At 47.3% G+C, this 16560-nt stretch overlaps 1 protein-coding gene across 1 annotated transcript in view; it reads left to right on the top strand.

Moving 5' to 3' along the window:
- LOC307223411 (IgGFc-binding protein-like) overlaps positions 1-16423 on the top strand; it is a gene marked incomplete at its 5' end in the record, with an annotated part of 37841 nt that extends 21418 nt beyond the window's left edge. Inside the window, 10 exons of the mRNA XM_079989379.1 lie at positions 1313-1641; positions 2548-3121; positions 5230-5825; positions 6883-7447; positions 8290-8882; positions 11060-11630; positions 12907-13106; positions 13917-14297; positions 14447-14733; positions 16215-16423. Coding sequence (XP_079845505.1) covers positions 1313-1641; positions 2548-3121; positions 5230-5825; positions 6883-7447; positions 8290-8882; positions 11060-11630; positions 12907-13106; positions 13917-14297; positions 14447-14733; positions 16215-16224 — 4106 coding nt within the window. The 3' untranslated portion in view covers positions 16225-16423. The remainder of the gene's footprint in view (positions 1-1312; positions 1642-2547; positions 3122-5229; positions 5826-6882; positions 7448-8289; positions 8883-11059; positions 11631-12906; positions 13107-13916; positions 14298-14446; positions 14734-16214) is intronic.
- Between the last annotated feature and the right edge of the window lie 137 nt (positions 16424-16560).

Genomic DNA, 16560 nt, shown 5'->3' with positions numbered 1-16560 from the left:
TGCCCAAAGTGGTCCAAAATGAACAACACTAAATATAACCATTAAAAATAAGCATATCAAGAAGCACAGAGAATGAGTGAATAATAATATAAATTATGTGCAATGGAAAGAAGTTATCCTAGATTTACAGCTTGAATCTAGAAATGTGTATGGAATGCATACAAATAGGTAAAAAGTATGTAAAATGCATGTATAGTAGTGCAGAAATATTACATGGCATGCAAAAATAGTAGGGGAAATGATTTGCAAAATTGTGCATATTAAGCAAACTTGCATAAATAGGTATATACTGGGGAAAATATACACTAGCATGCTGGTTTCATGAGGGCTTCTTAAGAAAAATCATAAACTGTTGTGGAAAACAATTTAAGATTGGAAATATGAGAAACCGAGAAAAACTGAAATAGATAGATCTGCCCCTCCCTAACCTCAGCTCCCACCAGGACTGCTGCATGCAGAGTAATAAATGTAGCACTTGGCATGATGAAGGCTGTGGTGATGCACACACTGAGCATCCATTGGGGAGTTGCCATTGAATGCATACCTTAATGTGTTCTGGGATCGCGTGTCTGTCTTTCACATTTTTATGCCCATAGGGCACTGTTGTACATGGGTTGCCTTTCAGAACATCTGGCTCTGATCATAGAAATTCTGGTTAACTTCTGGAGCAGTCCCAAAACACAACCATCAGTACACATAGACTCACAAGTCATTGAAATGGACCTGGGCTGTCACCATAGGGCTGTTGGCTTTTGGCCCCCTCAGGAAAGGCTGACTCCTCTTCCCAGGCGCTGGGGCCTGTAGCCGGTGATCTGCCCCTGGCTGCTCTTTGGTCAGTCCAGGGAGATCGGTAATTAGCGACACCTCCCTTTTGAGAGATGCACACTCCCTTTCCCCTTGCATCTCAGCAGAAGAAAGTAACACAGTCCGAAAGTAGTCTAATTCATTCTACTTTTATTCCTGGACTGTACACTGTACACGAGCTTGCACAAAGCATGTCTGCTCTCTCAGAACTCTCCGTACAACTGACTCACTCTCCCTTTACAGCAACAACAGGAAGGTCTCAAGTTACACTGAGAACACAACTTTGAGAAGAACGTTGAACATCCTGTCTCACGCTCAGTCACATCATAAGAATCACATGATATAAACAATGAGCTGCTAGTTCGCAGCTGCTGAGCACTCATATTACAACAAGGGCGTCATATGTTCAATGTCCATGCGGTGATGTACACCTCTTTTGCCAAAGGCTTCCCATGTGGGACCTCTGCTTCTGCATCGAGCCCACAATGGTCCTTTTCTTTCATTTTAGATCCTTGCAAAGCCTTAAAGTGCCGGACCAAGGAGACGTGCAAGCTGGAGGATGGCAAAGCAACATGCGTCCCAAATTACAACGAGACCTGCTGGGGCTGGGGAGACCCGCACTACCACACTTTCGACGGGAAGGACTTTGACTTCCAGGGCACCTGCACCTACACAATTGCCAAGTATTGCAGCAATGACACCACCTTGGTGCCGTTCACGGTGGAGGCAAAGAATGATCACCGGGGGAGCCAGACCATGTCCTACGTGAGACAGGCCAATATCTATGTGTACGGGCACAGCATCTCCATCCGCAGGAAGGAAGCGGGCAGAATCAGGGTGAGTCTTTGCAGTGGTGTCTTCGAATTACAGAACTGTGGAGTTGAGAAGGATCCCAAGGGGAATCTACATACATCAGGACATGCTACAGAGGAGAAAAGCCCTCTGGGGTGTTCCTGATGGTGTTCCTGAGAGACAGGTGTGATCCTGCAAGCCATTGGGCCCTCGGGACTCTCCCCAGAACATACACTTTCCTGGCAACACGTCCTTTTGCTTAGGCACACACACTAGTGTGGAAATTTGGGGGAATAAAATTATGCTGGGAAAATGAGATTTGGAGAGAAACAAAAACCAACATATTTGCCCAACCCTAGCGTGGAAAAATAAATGCTATATTCACTGAATTTTATATGGATGTATGAATGAATAAATTTTAATTCTTAAAGTCATAGGACATCATAATTTAGATACAGCAAACAATCATTTTGACATATTAAATAAACAAATATAAATGCAAAAAAATCTCTGATTATTATTCAGTGCTTTGTTTTCTGGGCTACTCAAGGGTATACAGTACCGGCAGCTTTTTCTCCTCCCAAATGTTAAAATGTACTTACTGTAACAACTATATGGTAAGTACCGACAACTTAAAAACAAAACAAAAAAACCCCATTGTTGTTCTTGTTGTTGGTGCTGGTGTTACCTTTATTTAGTTATTGCATTTATTTCCCTGGTCTCCCAGGTCCTAGATAGTGACTGTATTTTTGCCTACAAATGGTACATATCTGGTCCAGGAGGGGTGTTTTTGACAGGGACTGGAGAACAGTTAAGGGATGTGTGCCAAGGATGCTTATGTAAAGGGCAGTTTTGCAGGCAGTGGGAGACAGTGTCAAGGTCCTAAGCTGGCAATCGAGGGTGCTATTTCAGAAACTAGTGTACTGATGACTTTCTCTCCCCTGCCTACAGTTGAACGGTATCATCACAAGCCTGCCTGTAACTTTGGAGGACGGGAAGCTGTGGCTCTTCCAGAGTGGCTTAAACGCTGTGCTGCAAACCAACTTTGGCCTGGTGGTGACTTTCGACTGGAGCATGATCCTGGAGGTCACTTTGCCCAGCAGCTACCACGGCACCATCTGCGGCCTCTGCGGGAATTTCAACCAAAACCCAGATGACGAGATGGTGACGCCCGCAGGCCACAAGCCTGCTTCTGAGGTGGAGTGGGCTAAGAGCTGGAAGGTGAATGACCGCGACCCTTTCTGCTGGGACGTCTGCGATGGGAACTGCCCGACGTGTGAAGAGAGCCAACGGCAGCTCTTTGGAAGCGAGGAGTTCTGCGGGCTTCTCACCCAGCTGGGAGAGGGACCCTTCCGCGAATGCCATGACAAGCTGAGCCCCGACAACTTCTTTGACAGCTGCCTCTATGACGTCTGCCTCAACCACGGGGCCAAAAACATCCTGTGCAAAGCGCTGGAAGCTTATGCTACTGACTGTCGCAAGGAAGGCGTGGTCATCCACGAATGGAGAGCACGGAGCGGCTGCGGTGAGAATGAGTCAGGGAGGGAAGCAGCTCCCCTGCATTGTGCTCCCAGTCCTCAATTGCTGATCCCCAACAAAGTTTCATTGGGCCGGTTTGCTAAGCTAAACCATGGCTAAGCATGAAAGAACAAACGTGCAGGCTTGCAGAGTGTGTGTTGGGGGGAATCATGGCTGCTTTGTTCCCCGCACAGCCCTGCAGCTGCTGCCATGCTACCCAAGGCTCAGCCATGGTTTGGTTTAGTGATAAGTCTGAATAATAATAATAATAATAATAATAATAATAATAATAATATATTATTTATACCCCGCCCATCTGGCTGGGTTTCCCCAGCCACTCTGGGCGGCTGCCAACAGAATATTAAAATACAATAGTCTATTAAACATTAAAAGCTTCCCTAAACAGGGCTACCTTCAGATGTCTTCTAAAAGTGTGGTAGTTGTTTTTCTCTTTGACATCTGGTGGGAGGGCGTTCCACAGGGCGGGTGCCACTACCGAGAAGGCCTTCTGCCTGGTTCCCTGTAACTTGGCTTCTCGCAGCGAGGGAACTGCCAGACGGCCTTTGGCCCTGGACCTCAGTGTCTGGGCTGAATGATGGGGGTGGAGAAGCTCGTAGTGAATGCCATGGTGGGGCAGTGGTGCTTCCTCAACCTCCCATTGGTTGCAACAATGCTGCTTACCAGGAGGATGAGGGGTGATGAGGTCAGTGCAGTGCAAAAATAAAATAAAATTGCACCACGGTGATTTCACTCCCCAGCCTCAAACTCCCAGGAAACAGCAGTGATGAAACTGACCAGGGGTCAGGGGTGTACCACAGCCACCACACCATCCACTACTGCAGAAGACAGCTTGCCCTCTGGGGTGGAGGAGGTAGAGCAAGAGCTGAGGTAGCCTTTGCTTGCTTCCCTCTCTCTCCTCCAGTCCTTCCAATGGAGCAGTTTATGACAGGTGGCTTTGTGGAAGTGTGCGGGGGGCAAAGGGGATAGTCTACCTGGAGCAGGCCCTGGGGTGGTCTTTGCCTGCCTCCTTGTCTCACGTAATCCTTCCCACTTGATTGTGGATGACAGATCCTGTGCAGGTAGGGAGAGGATAGACTTGCTGAAGTAGACCCTGAGGTGGTCTTTGTCCTCTCTCTCCTGTGATCCTATCCCTAGTGTCAGGCTTCGGAGAAACGGCTTCCTCCCCGCCACCCTTTGGCCGTGCATCGGCAGAAGAAAGCAATTAGAGTCCCTTACCAGTTTAAGGGGATGTGGGTGGTGCTGTGGTCTAAACCACAGAGCCTAGGGCTTGCCAATCAGAAGGTCGGCAGTTCAAATCCCTGTGACGGGTTGAGCTCCCGTTGCTCGGTCTCAGCTCCTGCCAACCTATCAGTTCAAAAGCACGTCAAAGTGCAAGTAGATAAATAGGTACCACTCCGGCAGGAAGGTAAATGGCGTTTCCATGTGCTGCTCTGGTGCGCCAGAAGTAGCTTAGTCATGCTGGCCACATGACCTGGAAGCTGTGCGCCGGCTCCATCGGCCAATAAAGCAAGATGAGCGCCGCAACCCCAGAGTCGGCCACGACTGGACCTAATGGTCAGGGGTCCCTTTACCTTTACCAGTTTAAGATTGTTTTAATGTTCACAGCAAAAGAACAACGCGGCCATTCTCAGAGTAAAGGTGCTCCCAATTAAGCTTCCCTCCTACTTCCCCCCCAAGTTATCTTCATCGCTTCCCCCTTCTGGCAACCTGATCTCGCAACCACTGAGCCTTCTGCATAGCAACCTTATCAGCTCTCCTTGCCCTTGGAGATAAAAGCTGGACACTTTCTAGTGAAGGGAAGTCAGTTATTCCTCTCTCCTAGCTGTGCCCCACTCAGCTCTGCCCAGCTGTTGTTCTCCAAACTATGTCCCTCTGCAAACCAATTCTCTATATCTATACTGCTCCACTGTTCCTGGAGAGCTTCTGTCAGGAGCAGCAAGAGGGGGAGGTTCCCACCATTCTTCATCAGAGCTGTAATCCTCAGTCTGGTCTCTGACACCTAGATTAGTCAGTGGTAGATGGCCATGAGGTGGCAGTGCTGGTACTTGATCTCTCCTTTTGTTGCAAAGTCTTTGTTGCTTTGCCCTCTTTCAGCTTTGTCGTGCCCTGAGAATAGCCACTATGAGGCCTGTGGAAACGCCTGCCCAGCCAGCTGCTCTGACCGATCTGCTCCTTCGACGTGCGATAAGCCCTGCGTGGAAACCTGCCAGTGTGACCAAGGCTACGTGCTCAGCACTGACAAGTGCGTCCCCGTGAAGAGCTGTGGCTGCACTCACAATGGCCTCTACTACAAGCCGGAGGAGGAGTTCTGGGCCGATGAAACCTGTGGCTCTCGCTGCAGGTGTGATCCCAGCCTGGGCATGGTGGTGTGCAGTCCAGCCAGCTGCAAGGCTAGCGAAAGGTGCATGACGGTGGATGGCATCCGGGGCTGCCACCCCATCAGCTATGCCACTTGCACAGCAACTGGGGACCATCACTACACCACCTTTGATGGGAAGAGATATGACTTTTTGGGCACTTGTGTCTATCAGCTGGTTGGGCTCTGCTCCAAGGACCCAACTCTCACTCCGTTCACCATCTCAATCCAGAACAGCCAAGGCAGTAAGACAATGCCTTTCTCTTCTGTGGTTACCTTGGACATTTACAACAGAACAGTTACGATCAGCCAGGAGCATCCTCACACAATCAAGGTATCGGGGACATAGGGAAAAGAAATGGTATGGGATAGTGCAGGTATGGGGACTCTGTGGCCCTCCAGATGCCACTGGGCTGCAATTCCTTTAGGAATTGATTTAGACACTAGGAGAAGATATATTGTTTAGCTACTATCTTTCCTTGCTCACGAGAGGGAGATCAGCAGTGCACTATCCTTGGCAGCTTAAACTTGGAAGCAAAGACAAGGTTGATTTAACTTCCTCAAAACAATGATCCAGGATGCTTTAAGGCAGACTGGATTTTCCTTGGATTTACCCCTTTTCTCCCTCTTAAAAATAATAGCTGCACGTAGACATTGTTTTTGTGAAGAAGCAAAAGTAGTATTTACTTACATACGTAATCTAGGTCTTAAAGCAGCAGCTAAGTAGCAAAGTAAAGGCAGCAATAAACATAGGAAATTGCCTCAAATTAAGTCAGATCAATTGACCCATCTAGCTCAGTACTGTTGATGCTGACTGGCATCAGTGGCCTAGGTTTTCAGAAAAGTTTTCACACTCACCCTGCAAGTTACATGGAGGTGTCAGGGATTGAACCTAGGATCATCTGCATGCAAGACAGATGTTCCACAAAACAGCTAAGGCCCTTCCCCCAAAGCATAGGCTGTGACATATTTGGTTCATTTAGAAGCACAGAATTGTAAAGTAGGAAGAGACCACAAGGATCATGTAGTCCAAACGTCTTGCAATGCAGGAATATTTTGCCCAATGTGGGGCTCAAACCCACAACCCTGAGATTAAGAGTCACATTATCTACTGACTGAGCTATTCCTCGTGGACAATATTCCTGTATCTAAACCTTAACAACCCTCACAACTCCACACAATTACTCATTGTCTCCCCTATTCTCCAGTCAACATAAGCAATGGTTGTGGTAGTGAGAAGTGAAGCTCAACAACATCTGAAGTGCCATAGGTTCCTCCTTCCCAGCAATAGATCTTTTGGTCAAGTTCTTAATCCACCCTCCTCTATCGTCTTTTTTGGGGTGGCAGGCTATGTTTTGGCACCTTGACAACATTTTCTCTGTCTCCCCTAGGTGGATGGAGTATTTGTGGATTTGCCCTTCTACCATGAAGATAAGGTGAAGGCCTACATCAGCGGAGCCCATGTCCTTATAATAACCAACTTTGATCTTACCGTGACCTTCGGCTGGAACAGACTGGTCCACGTCACTGTTCCCAAGAGTTACCGCAATGCGCTTTGTGGCCTCTGTGGCAATGACAACCAGGACTCCAGTGATGATCTGATTATGAAGGGCGGAAGCCCAGCTGCCAATGTCAACCAGTTTGCAGAGAGCTGGAAGATAGGCGAGATCCCTGGCTGTGGGAATGGATGCACCAGCAACTGCCCTGTGTGTGAAGAAGCACAGAAACAAACCTACAAGGAGGACCGGTACTGTGGGATCCTCATCAGAAAGGACGGGCCATTCAAGCAGTGCCACAAAGCTATAGATGCAACAGCCTACTTCGAGGATTGTGTTGTTGATGTCTGCCGATACAAAGGCCACCACGAGACTCTCTGCAGTGCCATCAGTGCTTATGTGACAGCCTGCCAAGCTCAAGGCATCCAGATCGGGCAATGGCGATCAGCCTCCTTCTGCAGTAAGTATTGGATCTGCTTCAACAGGGTAGCACTTATCTAAATTGGGCTACAGTGATTTTTAAAATTGCTGCTAGCATACAGAGTGGTGTGGTGCTTTGATTGTTCTCAAGCTAACTTTTTAGACTATCATGCAGTGTGGTTGTATTTAATGGGGAATTGTGCTTGGAGTAGACCCATTGAAATCAATGGGCTTGTCATATTCAGAGTAGACCCATTAGAATTGATGGGCCTATATAACTAGTTGAGTGGGTTGTATCTAACTTACTCAGAGTAAATCCATTGTAAATAATGGATCTGACTTAGTCAGGTTTGGGTTTATTCAAAGTAGAACTGGCATTGGGTACAACCCATTGATATTATTGAGTTTATTCTGAGTATGACTTAGTTCAATACCACCTAATATTCTGAAATAGCCTTTAGATGGGTTATTTACATTATTCTGAAGAACATTTTCTAAAAATGCAGTTTATACATTTACTAAACTTAAATATGTGGGTGAAACAACCAGCCAAACCATGGTTCCCAACAACACAAGGGGTCAGTAGTAGATGGGGCGAACATAGAATCATAGAATTCTGTGACGGAACCCCAAGGTTGATCTATTCCAAGCCCCTGCAATGCAGGAATAATACACTGCACATATATTTTAGCCTAAAATCAGGCTGGCAAAGTTGGGAAGGGGATTATTAAAATTAAACTAATTCAGATGATTTTGTGTGTGTGCATGACAGAACAGAAAGTCCTGGCTGATTCCACCTGGCTAAGATAACACCTAGCATTGATACCCCCCACCCCATCTTTTCCTCCTCAGCTATTCATGGTCTCTGATGTTTCCTTCCAGGTCCTTCCTGCCCCCGTAACTCCCGCTATGATCTCTGTGGCAATGGCTGCCCTGTCACCTGCCATGGCCTCTCGGCTCCAGATGGGTGTCAAATGTCCTGCAAAGAGGGATGCTATTGCGATGCTGGGTTTGTTCTGAGCGGAGACCAGTGTGTTCCTGTCGGGGACTGTGGCTGTGTGTACCAAGGCAGGTACTACAAGAAGGGAGACAGTTTTGTCCCCAGCACCTCCTGCCACGAAAGATGCCGCTGCGGAGACAACGGAGCTGTGGAGTGTCAGAAGGTCTCCTGTGGGGCCCAAGAGGAGTGCAGGGTGGAGAACGGCATCCAAGGCTGCCACTCCATCAGCTGCGGCAAATGCAGCGTGGCTGGAGGAACCCAGTACCTTACCTTTGACGGACAGACCTTCAACTTCTTTGGCTCCTGCACTTACACATTGGCCAAAGTCTGCAGCAAGAATCCCGAGCTTGCACACTTTTCAGTGGTGGTGGAGAATGAGGGGTCAGGCGACAGTGAAGTTGTGCCAAAGACGGTTGTTGTCACTGTGCATGGTTACGCCATCAGTCTTGTGAAAGGAATGACCTGGAAGGTTCTAGTAGGTATCTTGTTCTGTTCATCTGCTAGAAGTTGTCTCCTTCCTGTCCACATGTGAACATCACATAGAGACACTATGTGAAAGTCTCCCACTTCCTTGTGGCGCTGTTACCTTTCCACTGGCCACTGCTGATCTTCCGTCGCTAATTTTCCCCAGGTCTAAAAGGTCTGTAGCCCAGTCCAAGAAATAGTGGACATAGGGAGCTGTCTTACACTCAGTCAGACCATTGGTCTATTTACCGTATTTTTTTTGCACCACAAGACACACTTTTTTCCTCTTAAAAAGTAAGGGGAAATGTCTGTGTGTCTTATGGAGCGAATGTGTGGTCCCTGGAGCCGAATCGCCCAAGTGTGGCACACGCCGTTGCCCCACCCTCCTGGGTTGCTGGCAGCCTCCCCTTTCCCCTGAAGCCCCGTGAAGGTTTGAGAGCAGCAGGCAGGCTGTGCGATGTTGCCTTGCACTCCCGAGCTGCTCTCTTTGAGAGAGGCTTTGCTGACGGCCTCCCCTTTCCCAATTGCTCTGGGGATGTTGGCCGGAGGATGGCGAGAAGAGGCAGCTGCCGAGAGAGGGGAGGGACGAGGACGGAGAGAAGGGGGACCGAGAAGTGGGGTGAAGGGAGAGCAGGTAGGTTGCTGTGAGTGGAGAGTCACGGTAGAGGGCAAAGGAGAGGCAGCAGCAAAGGGGAGAAATCGCAGATGTCACCTGAGGAGTTTGGGTGAAAGGGATGGAGAGGAGGAGGCTGGAAATGGGGCCTGTGCTGCTTGGGGAGGGGGAGAAAAAAGTGGGGGGAGGGAAAGTCTCCCAAGCTTCTGTGGGAGGAGAGCGATTCCTGCAGAGGGTTAGGAAGGAAGCTGCGCCCTGGCAACCATACAGCTTCCCTCCCAAGCCCCCCAAACCTCTGTGTGGATCGCTCTCCTCCCGAGGAGGCTGTGATTCAGAATATATTTTTTTTCTTGTTTTCCTCCTCTAAAAGCTAGGTGTGTCTTATGGTCAGGTGCATCTGATGGCCAGCAGGTCTTAGCCCTACCTCGAGATTGAATTTAGGACCTTTTGCATGCAAAGCATGGAAAGCAGATGCTCTGCCACTGAGCTACTATTGACAACTCGTATGGAATATCCACCAGGCTGGGCTGTCTCCAGGTTTGAGGGGGGCCTTGAATAAAGTTCCTTCTGGTTGGTCCCCTCTCCTATAGGAAGGAGAAGCAGCAGACAGTAACATCCCAAGCACCATCTGGTGTCTGGTTTTAGCTGCCATTTATATTTCCTACAATGCTTCGAAGTGACACTAAGATGGCAGTTCACACACGCAACTGCTCAGCACTGACTGGCACAGAAAAGCTTTTTTAAAAAGTGTCCCAAGGCATGCACCAGTAGTGGGCTCTGCCAAGATCTCATGGCCCCAACATCTGCCGGATACTTCAGAGTACTGATGCTGGTCCTGCCACCAACTTAAAAGTTCAGCGTATGGTTCTTAACTATATCTCCATCCAGCATTGCAGGTTACAGCAGGATAAGAGGAAGCATGAGTGAATCGGGCTTCCCCTTTCTGTATTCTTGTATTTTATTTATTTATTTGACAATATTAATATACTCCTGAATCAACTAAAACTTCTAAGTGTTTACACAATATAAAATATCGATTCAAATCAAACATTAGAGACAAATGGGCATAAAATGTGTCAACATATAAATAAAATCAGCAATTTGAAAACAGATGTACATTTTAAAAAATGCATGTTTTAAAAATTACATGCCTGGGTAGACTTGGCTAAACTGTTGATTTATTTATCATGATTTGTGTACTGCTCAGTTATCAGAGCAGTCTACATCAAACAATGCAAAGCATTCATTGAGACAAAATCAAATGAAATCAAATGTCGATATCAAATTTATCAAGGTATAAATAGAACCAGCAATTGAAAAACAATTACACATTTACAAAACGACATGCTGCAATGTACAAAGTGGTAACTACTGCTCATGCATCTCCTTATTAGATGTTCAAATTTGTACAAACATGGAGGCCTGGGGACAGGAAGTTCCCACACTTTGACTGACTCGGTCGTGCTTCCCTCCCTGCTGTATCCTACAAACACATGAACTTGCACCATTGTCTGTCTTCATTCTAATACAACGGCCCATGTACTTTTCTTTTCTCTTCTGTCTGATCTGCATAGGTGGATGGAGAGATGCACGCCCTGCCGCTGGTGATAGACAGGAGAGACGTTTGGGTGAATCAGGAGGGGAAGAATATTGTCCTGCAGACAGATTTTGGCCTAAAGGTCCTCTTTGATTCCTCCCGCTACGTTCTGGTATCTGTTCCCAGCGTGTACCAAGGTCAGATGTGTGGCCTTTGTGGCAACTTCAACAGTGACAGGAGCGACGAATTCCAACTGCCTGATGATAAGAGCACTGGGAACGTGACAGAGTTTGGGGCATCCTGGAAAGTAGAGCTCAATAATGCTGGCTGCTCAGATGGCTGCAGTAAAAAATGTCCCTTGTGCGGTGCTGCAGAGACAAAGCCGTACCAGGTCGAGAGCTCTTGTGGGCTGATCCAAGCCGCGTCAGGCCCCTTCAGCGAATGCCACTCCTTGGTAAAGCCGACTGAGTACTATAACCATTGCCTCCATGGCATGTGTGCTGCCCATGGGGCAAAGGACATCCTCTGCCAGAGCCTCCAGGCCTACGTTGCTGTGTGCCAAGCAGCTGGAGCAAACATCAAGGCATGGAGGACAGCCTCCTTCTGCCGTAAGTTTATATGTGGATCTGCTTCTCTATTGGTGGTCAGCTTATACTATAGGCCTGCAGCGTTTTATGGTTCCTCAGCTTTTTCTGCCGTTCTGGACCCAAATGCAGGTCCCCTCTCTGTTCACGCTCTCTGGGTTTTCCACCTCCCTCCTTCCTGACAGGCAGTGCGGTGCAGTGGTTAGAGCACAGAACGAGGGCTGGAGAGGCGCAGGCTCATATCCTAATTCAGCAAAACAAACAAACAAAACTCATTGAACAGCATTGGGCTAATCACTTTATTTAACCCTCCAGCCCCACACACTGCCCTTAGGCTTGTTTCCTGCCCTGTCTCTCTCTAGTGCCTAGGGATGGAGGAGACATTCAATTCAGTTTGCATTTAAAGGCAAACCTAACTACTTCAGACTTTCCATTAACAGTGCACAAACTGAAACAAACTTTGCTCTCCTCTGAATTTTGCTATGCGGTTCTCCAGCCAGGTAATGTGGACAAAAATACACATACTGTGGTTGGGCATGCATTTAAAAATGAATAAATGCATATGTTGGTGAAAAAAGCATCTTTAAATGTATAGTACTACAGTGGTACCTCGAGTTACAAATGCCTCAGGTTACAAACTCTGCTAACCTGGAAGAGTTACCTTGAGTTGAGAACTTTGCCCCAGGATGAGAATGGAAATCGTGTGCCAGCGGCACAGCGGCAGCAAGAGGCCCCATTAGCAAAAGCACGTCTCAGGTTAACAACAGTTTCAGGTTAAGAACGGACCTCCGGGATGAATTAAGTTCATAACTAGAGGTACCACTTTACAAACTTAATTAGTTCCGGAGGTCTGTTCTTAACCTGAACTGTTCTTAACTAGAGGTGTGCTTTCGCTAATGGGGCCTCTTGCTGCCACTGTACAGGTACCACTGTAATGGAAGTTGTTCAGTTGCCATTACAGTGGTACCTCGGGTTACATACGCTTCAGGTTACATATGCTTCAGGTTACAGACTCCACTAACCCAGAGATAGTACCTCGGGTTAAGAACTTTGCTTCAGGATGAGAACAGAAATCGTGCTCCGGCAGCGCAGCAGCAGGAGGCCCCATTAGCTAAAGTGGTGCTTCAGGTTAAGAACAGTTTCAGGTTAAGAATGGACCTCCGGAACGAATTAAGTACTTAACCCGAGGTACCACTGTACTCCTTCCATTGAATTTTCCCTTGATATCCTCCTTGCGTGCATGAGAATCAGGGAAACTTTTCTTGGCAATCGTATCACTGTGTTTCCCTTCTCTCTCCAGCCCTTGCTTGCCCTGCTAACAGCCAATATGAGCTGTGCACCAGGTCTTGTGACCTTACATGCGCAGGCCTTTCTGCTCCCACCCTGTGCACCAAGAAATGCTTTGAAGGCTGCCAGTGCATTGCTGGCTTCGTGTCTGATGGGGAAACCTGCGTGCCAATGGAAAGGTGTGGCTGTGTGCATGATGGGTACTACATCAAGGTGTGTCCAATATATTCATCTTTCCTTTTTATTTAATACATTTATTTATTTGGTTTTTCCGATTAAAACTTTACAGTCACATGTCTCCGATGGGCGGGCTCTTCCCCGGACTCCAACTCTCGGGCCCCAGACTCTTGGCCTGGCACCCCTGAGAGCCTAGCGCCCGGGTGCCCCGCATGGTTAAGACAGCCCTGTGTCCAACATGAAAACAAGATTCCAAGGAATCTCTTGGCCTCCCCTCTTCCCCTTCATGGGTCCTATCATTAATCATTTCCTCCTGCATCTTTTATAATAATCAAAAATGTTTATCTCTCCATTAAACTACAAGTGATATTCCAGTCCTACTAATGATTTTAACTGTTTAAAAGTTACATGACAAGAGCTAGAGCTGTTCAGAAAAATCTCTCTCTCATCCAACTTTCGCAGAACCATTTCCCCCTGTGAAAATATTCAGGGAAGGAGGATTTTCATCTGTTTTGGAGGGAGAGGAAGAAATATCAGGGCATGTCAGAGGGCTGGCTTACCTTTGCTTGTTTTTAGACAAGTGGACCAAAGGCATACCCTCCAAAACTCTGAAGCCCAAATCTGGGATGCCATCCAGACACTATCTTCCCAATTTTTATCTTGACAGCATGGTGGCCATTTTGGTTCTTTTCACTTTGAGACATTACCAAATAGAGCTAGGCCAAAAATATCAGCCCAGCTCTAGTCAAATGTTTGACGACCTCACCTTTTCCTATCAGTTCAAAAGCTGCTATTGATCAGACCAGCGCAAATAATCAACTTGCATGTCTGGGCATTCCCCTGTAGGCTGAAGAAAGCATCGTCTCCAAGGATTGCTCTGAAAAATGCACCTGCCATGCCTCAGGCCGGCTCACCTGTGAAGAATTCACCTGCAAGAAAGGAGAGGCATGTGCCCTCAGGAACGGCGTGCGGGCCTGTGTGAAGCAGGAAGGCCAGTGTACCCTCACCCCAGGAGCCCAGCTCACCACCTTTGATGGTGCCTCGGGGGAAATACTCTACAACGGTGCCTATGAAGTGGCTTCTCTCTGCGACATCCATGCCCACGCCTGGTTCCGAGTGGTGGTGGATGTCAAGGAGTGCAGTGATGGGGAGGTGATGGCTGGGGCTGCAGTCTATGTCTTTTTCCGAGATGCCTTCATTGCCATCAACAAGAACAAGGAGGCTTGGGTAAGATGCCCTGACTTGATCCTTCTGGACATGTGGGTTGGTGTCTCTGCCCACAACCCAGTTTGGAGTTCTGACTCCCAACTCAAAAACTTGTGAGCTAAATGACCTTGATATGTGCCATGTTCTCTTCCTCTGTCTGTGTGCTCCAGGTGAATGGACAGCCAGTGAAACTCCCAGTGACTGTCTCTGAAGTTGTGTCTGTGAGCTTCTCCCAGGATGTGGTTGCAATCAGCCATGGGGTTGGTCTTCAGGTTCTCTATGGACTCAGAGGAGAAGTGACAGTGAAGGTGAAAGACAGCCTGGAGGGCAAGCTTTGTGCATCCTGCGGAAACTTCAATAGTGACAGCTCTGATGACCTGATACTACCCAATGGGAAGGTTGTGACGAACATCGCTGAGGTTATTGATGCTTGGAAAGCCAGAGACTTTATTGGCTGGTGAGTCACTTTGCAGTTGTTCCAGTGCTCTGTTTCCTAACCTAGACATTTGCTTGGAAATGGCAGACCTGTCATCTAATTGAGAAAGAATTTTGAAGGCTCATCTCTTTCCTTCCAACCCCTAACCCCCTTTTCGGGCACAACAGTAACCATGAAAACTAATATTAAAATCCAGTTTAAATGTCTTCTTGTCCCAAATCATCCTTGGGAATGGTAATTTTGTGAGGGAGCTCAGAACTCTTTGTTAGATTTCTGGAACTGGGATTCCCATTGGGTAATTGGCAAATTAATGACGGCTGAATAGAACTCAAAGCGCCTTTGATGCATTGAGTAGGCTTGACCTTAGGACAGCCTTCCCTAACCTGGTGCCTCCCAGACATTTTAAACTACAACTCCCATCACCCCTCACTAGCATCGCCAATAGTCAGAGAATTTGAAAGTTGTAGTCCAACAATCTCTAGAGGTTGGGGAAGGGCTGCCTTGGGAGCTTGAGAGGCAGGTTCCAAACACTGTCTTTGGCTGACCCACTCCTTGGACTAGCCATCAATGACAAGCCAAATTATGTTTGAAATGGCTAAAAATAGAACAAAAATGCTCTCTCAACTTGCAGTTTTCCAGGCACTCCCATGTGAGCTTAACTGCACCAGGAAACATTCACCCAGGTGTCTTCCTGGTTTTAGACTTGACTGTCAGATCTTGACTACTAAAGGCTAAACCACGTATGACATGGGAGATCTACAAATGGGCCTCCCACCATTTTTTAAATTTGCTTTTTTTTAACTTTAAAGAAGCCTCTGTTTTGTTGACACACCCATTTATTTCCTAGTTGGGGCAATCCACCTATGCTGCTATTCCTATTCCTAGTTGGGGCCATCATCTATGCTGCTATTAGGCCTGTGGTGAAAAATATATAGGTGCTTTCATGATGTCTGCAGTGTGGGGCAGGCGTAGTGATTTAGATTTGGATTAAACAGTTTAGGAATAAAGAGCTAATGCCCCATCCTCCCCAGTAGCATTGCCCTAGTCAAAAAATAAAATCAACCTTTTTTTATTTAAAAAATATGTGTAGACAAAGGTCTTTCATACCACCTGCTATCTGATCCTTGTAACTGAGGATGCCAAGGACTGAACCGGAGACCTTCTTGTATGCAAAGCTAGTGCTCTGCCACTAAGCCAGGGGTGGGGAATTGGTGACCATCCAGATGTTATTGAACTCCAACTCCCATCAGTCCCAGACAGCAAGGCTAATGGCCAAGGATAATGGAAGCTGATGTCCTGTAACAATGGAAGATCCACACTTTCCAAACTAAACCAGGGACCTTCTGTATTGCCTGCTGAGTACCTCTGGTTTTTGGATCACAAAGACCAGCTGACAGCACAATCCTAGTCATGCTTGCTCAGACGCAAGTCTCAATGGGGCTTAATTTCGGGTAAGTGGTTAAAGGACTACAGCCTAATTCTTTTTTGTGTCTCTGTTGCAGTGAGCAATAGTTGGAAGTGACCATCAAGACTGGCACCTACCTGCTGCACCAGTGATAGTTGCCTGCAGCTGCTTTTTACAATGTTGCTTTGGAGCATGGCTACATGTCAAGCCTGAGTAAGCTGCAAAAAGGCATGAAGGATGTTATGAAATAAATGTGCATGGTGAATGTCAATAAAGATATCTGCAGATTTGTCTCTAGAAAAATAATTCTGACCATAGGTAGAAGCCTTTGAGATTCTCAATCGGGAGGCTGGGCTGATGTAAGCCTGCAAGTTCCTTTTAAGAGAGGGGTGGGGGAGAGATGATTGATAGGTGCAGTAGACTCAGTGGTTTACCAGATCCTT

The sequence above is a fragment of the Podarcis cretensis genome, assembly GCF_951804945.1.
Source record: "Podarcis cretensis genome assembly, chromosome: 8".
In the NCBI taxonomy this organism is placed as follows: Eukaryota; Metazoa; Chordata; class Lepidosauria; order Squamata; family Lacertidae; genus Podarcis; species Podarcis cretensis.
This window is presented reverse-complemented; position numbering and strand designations above follow the sequence as displayed.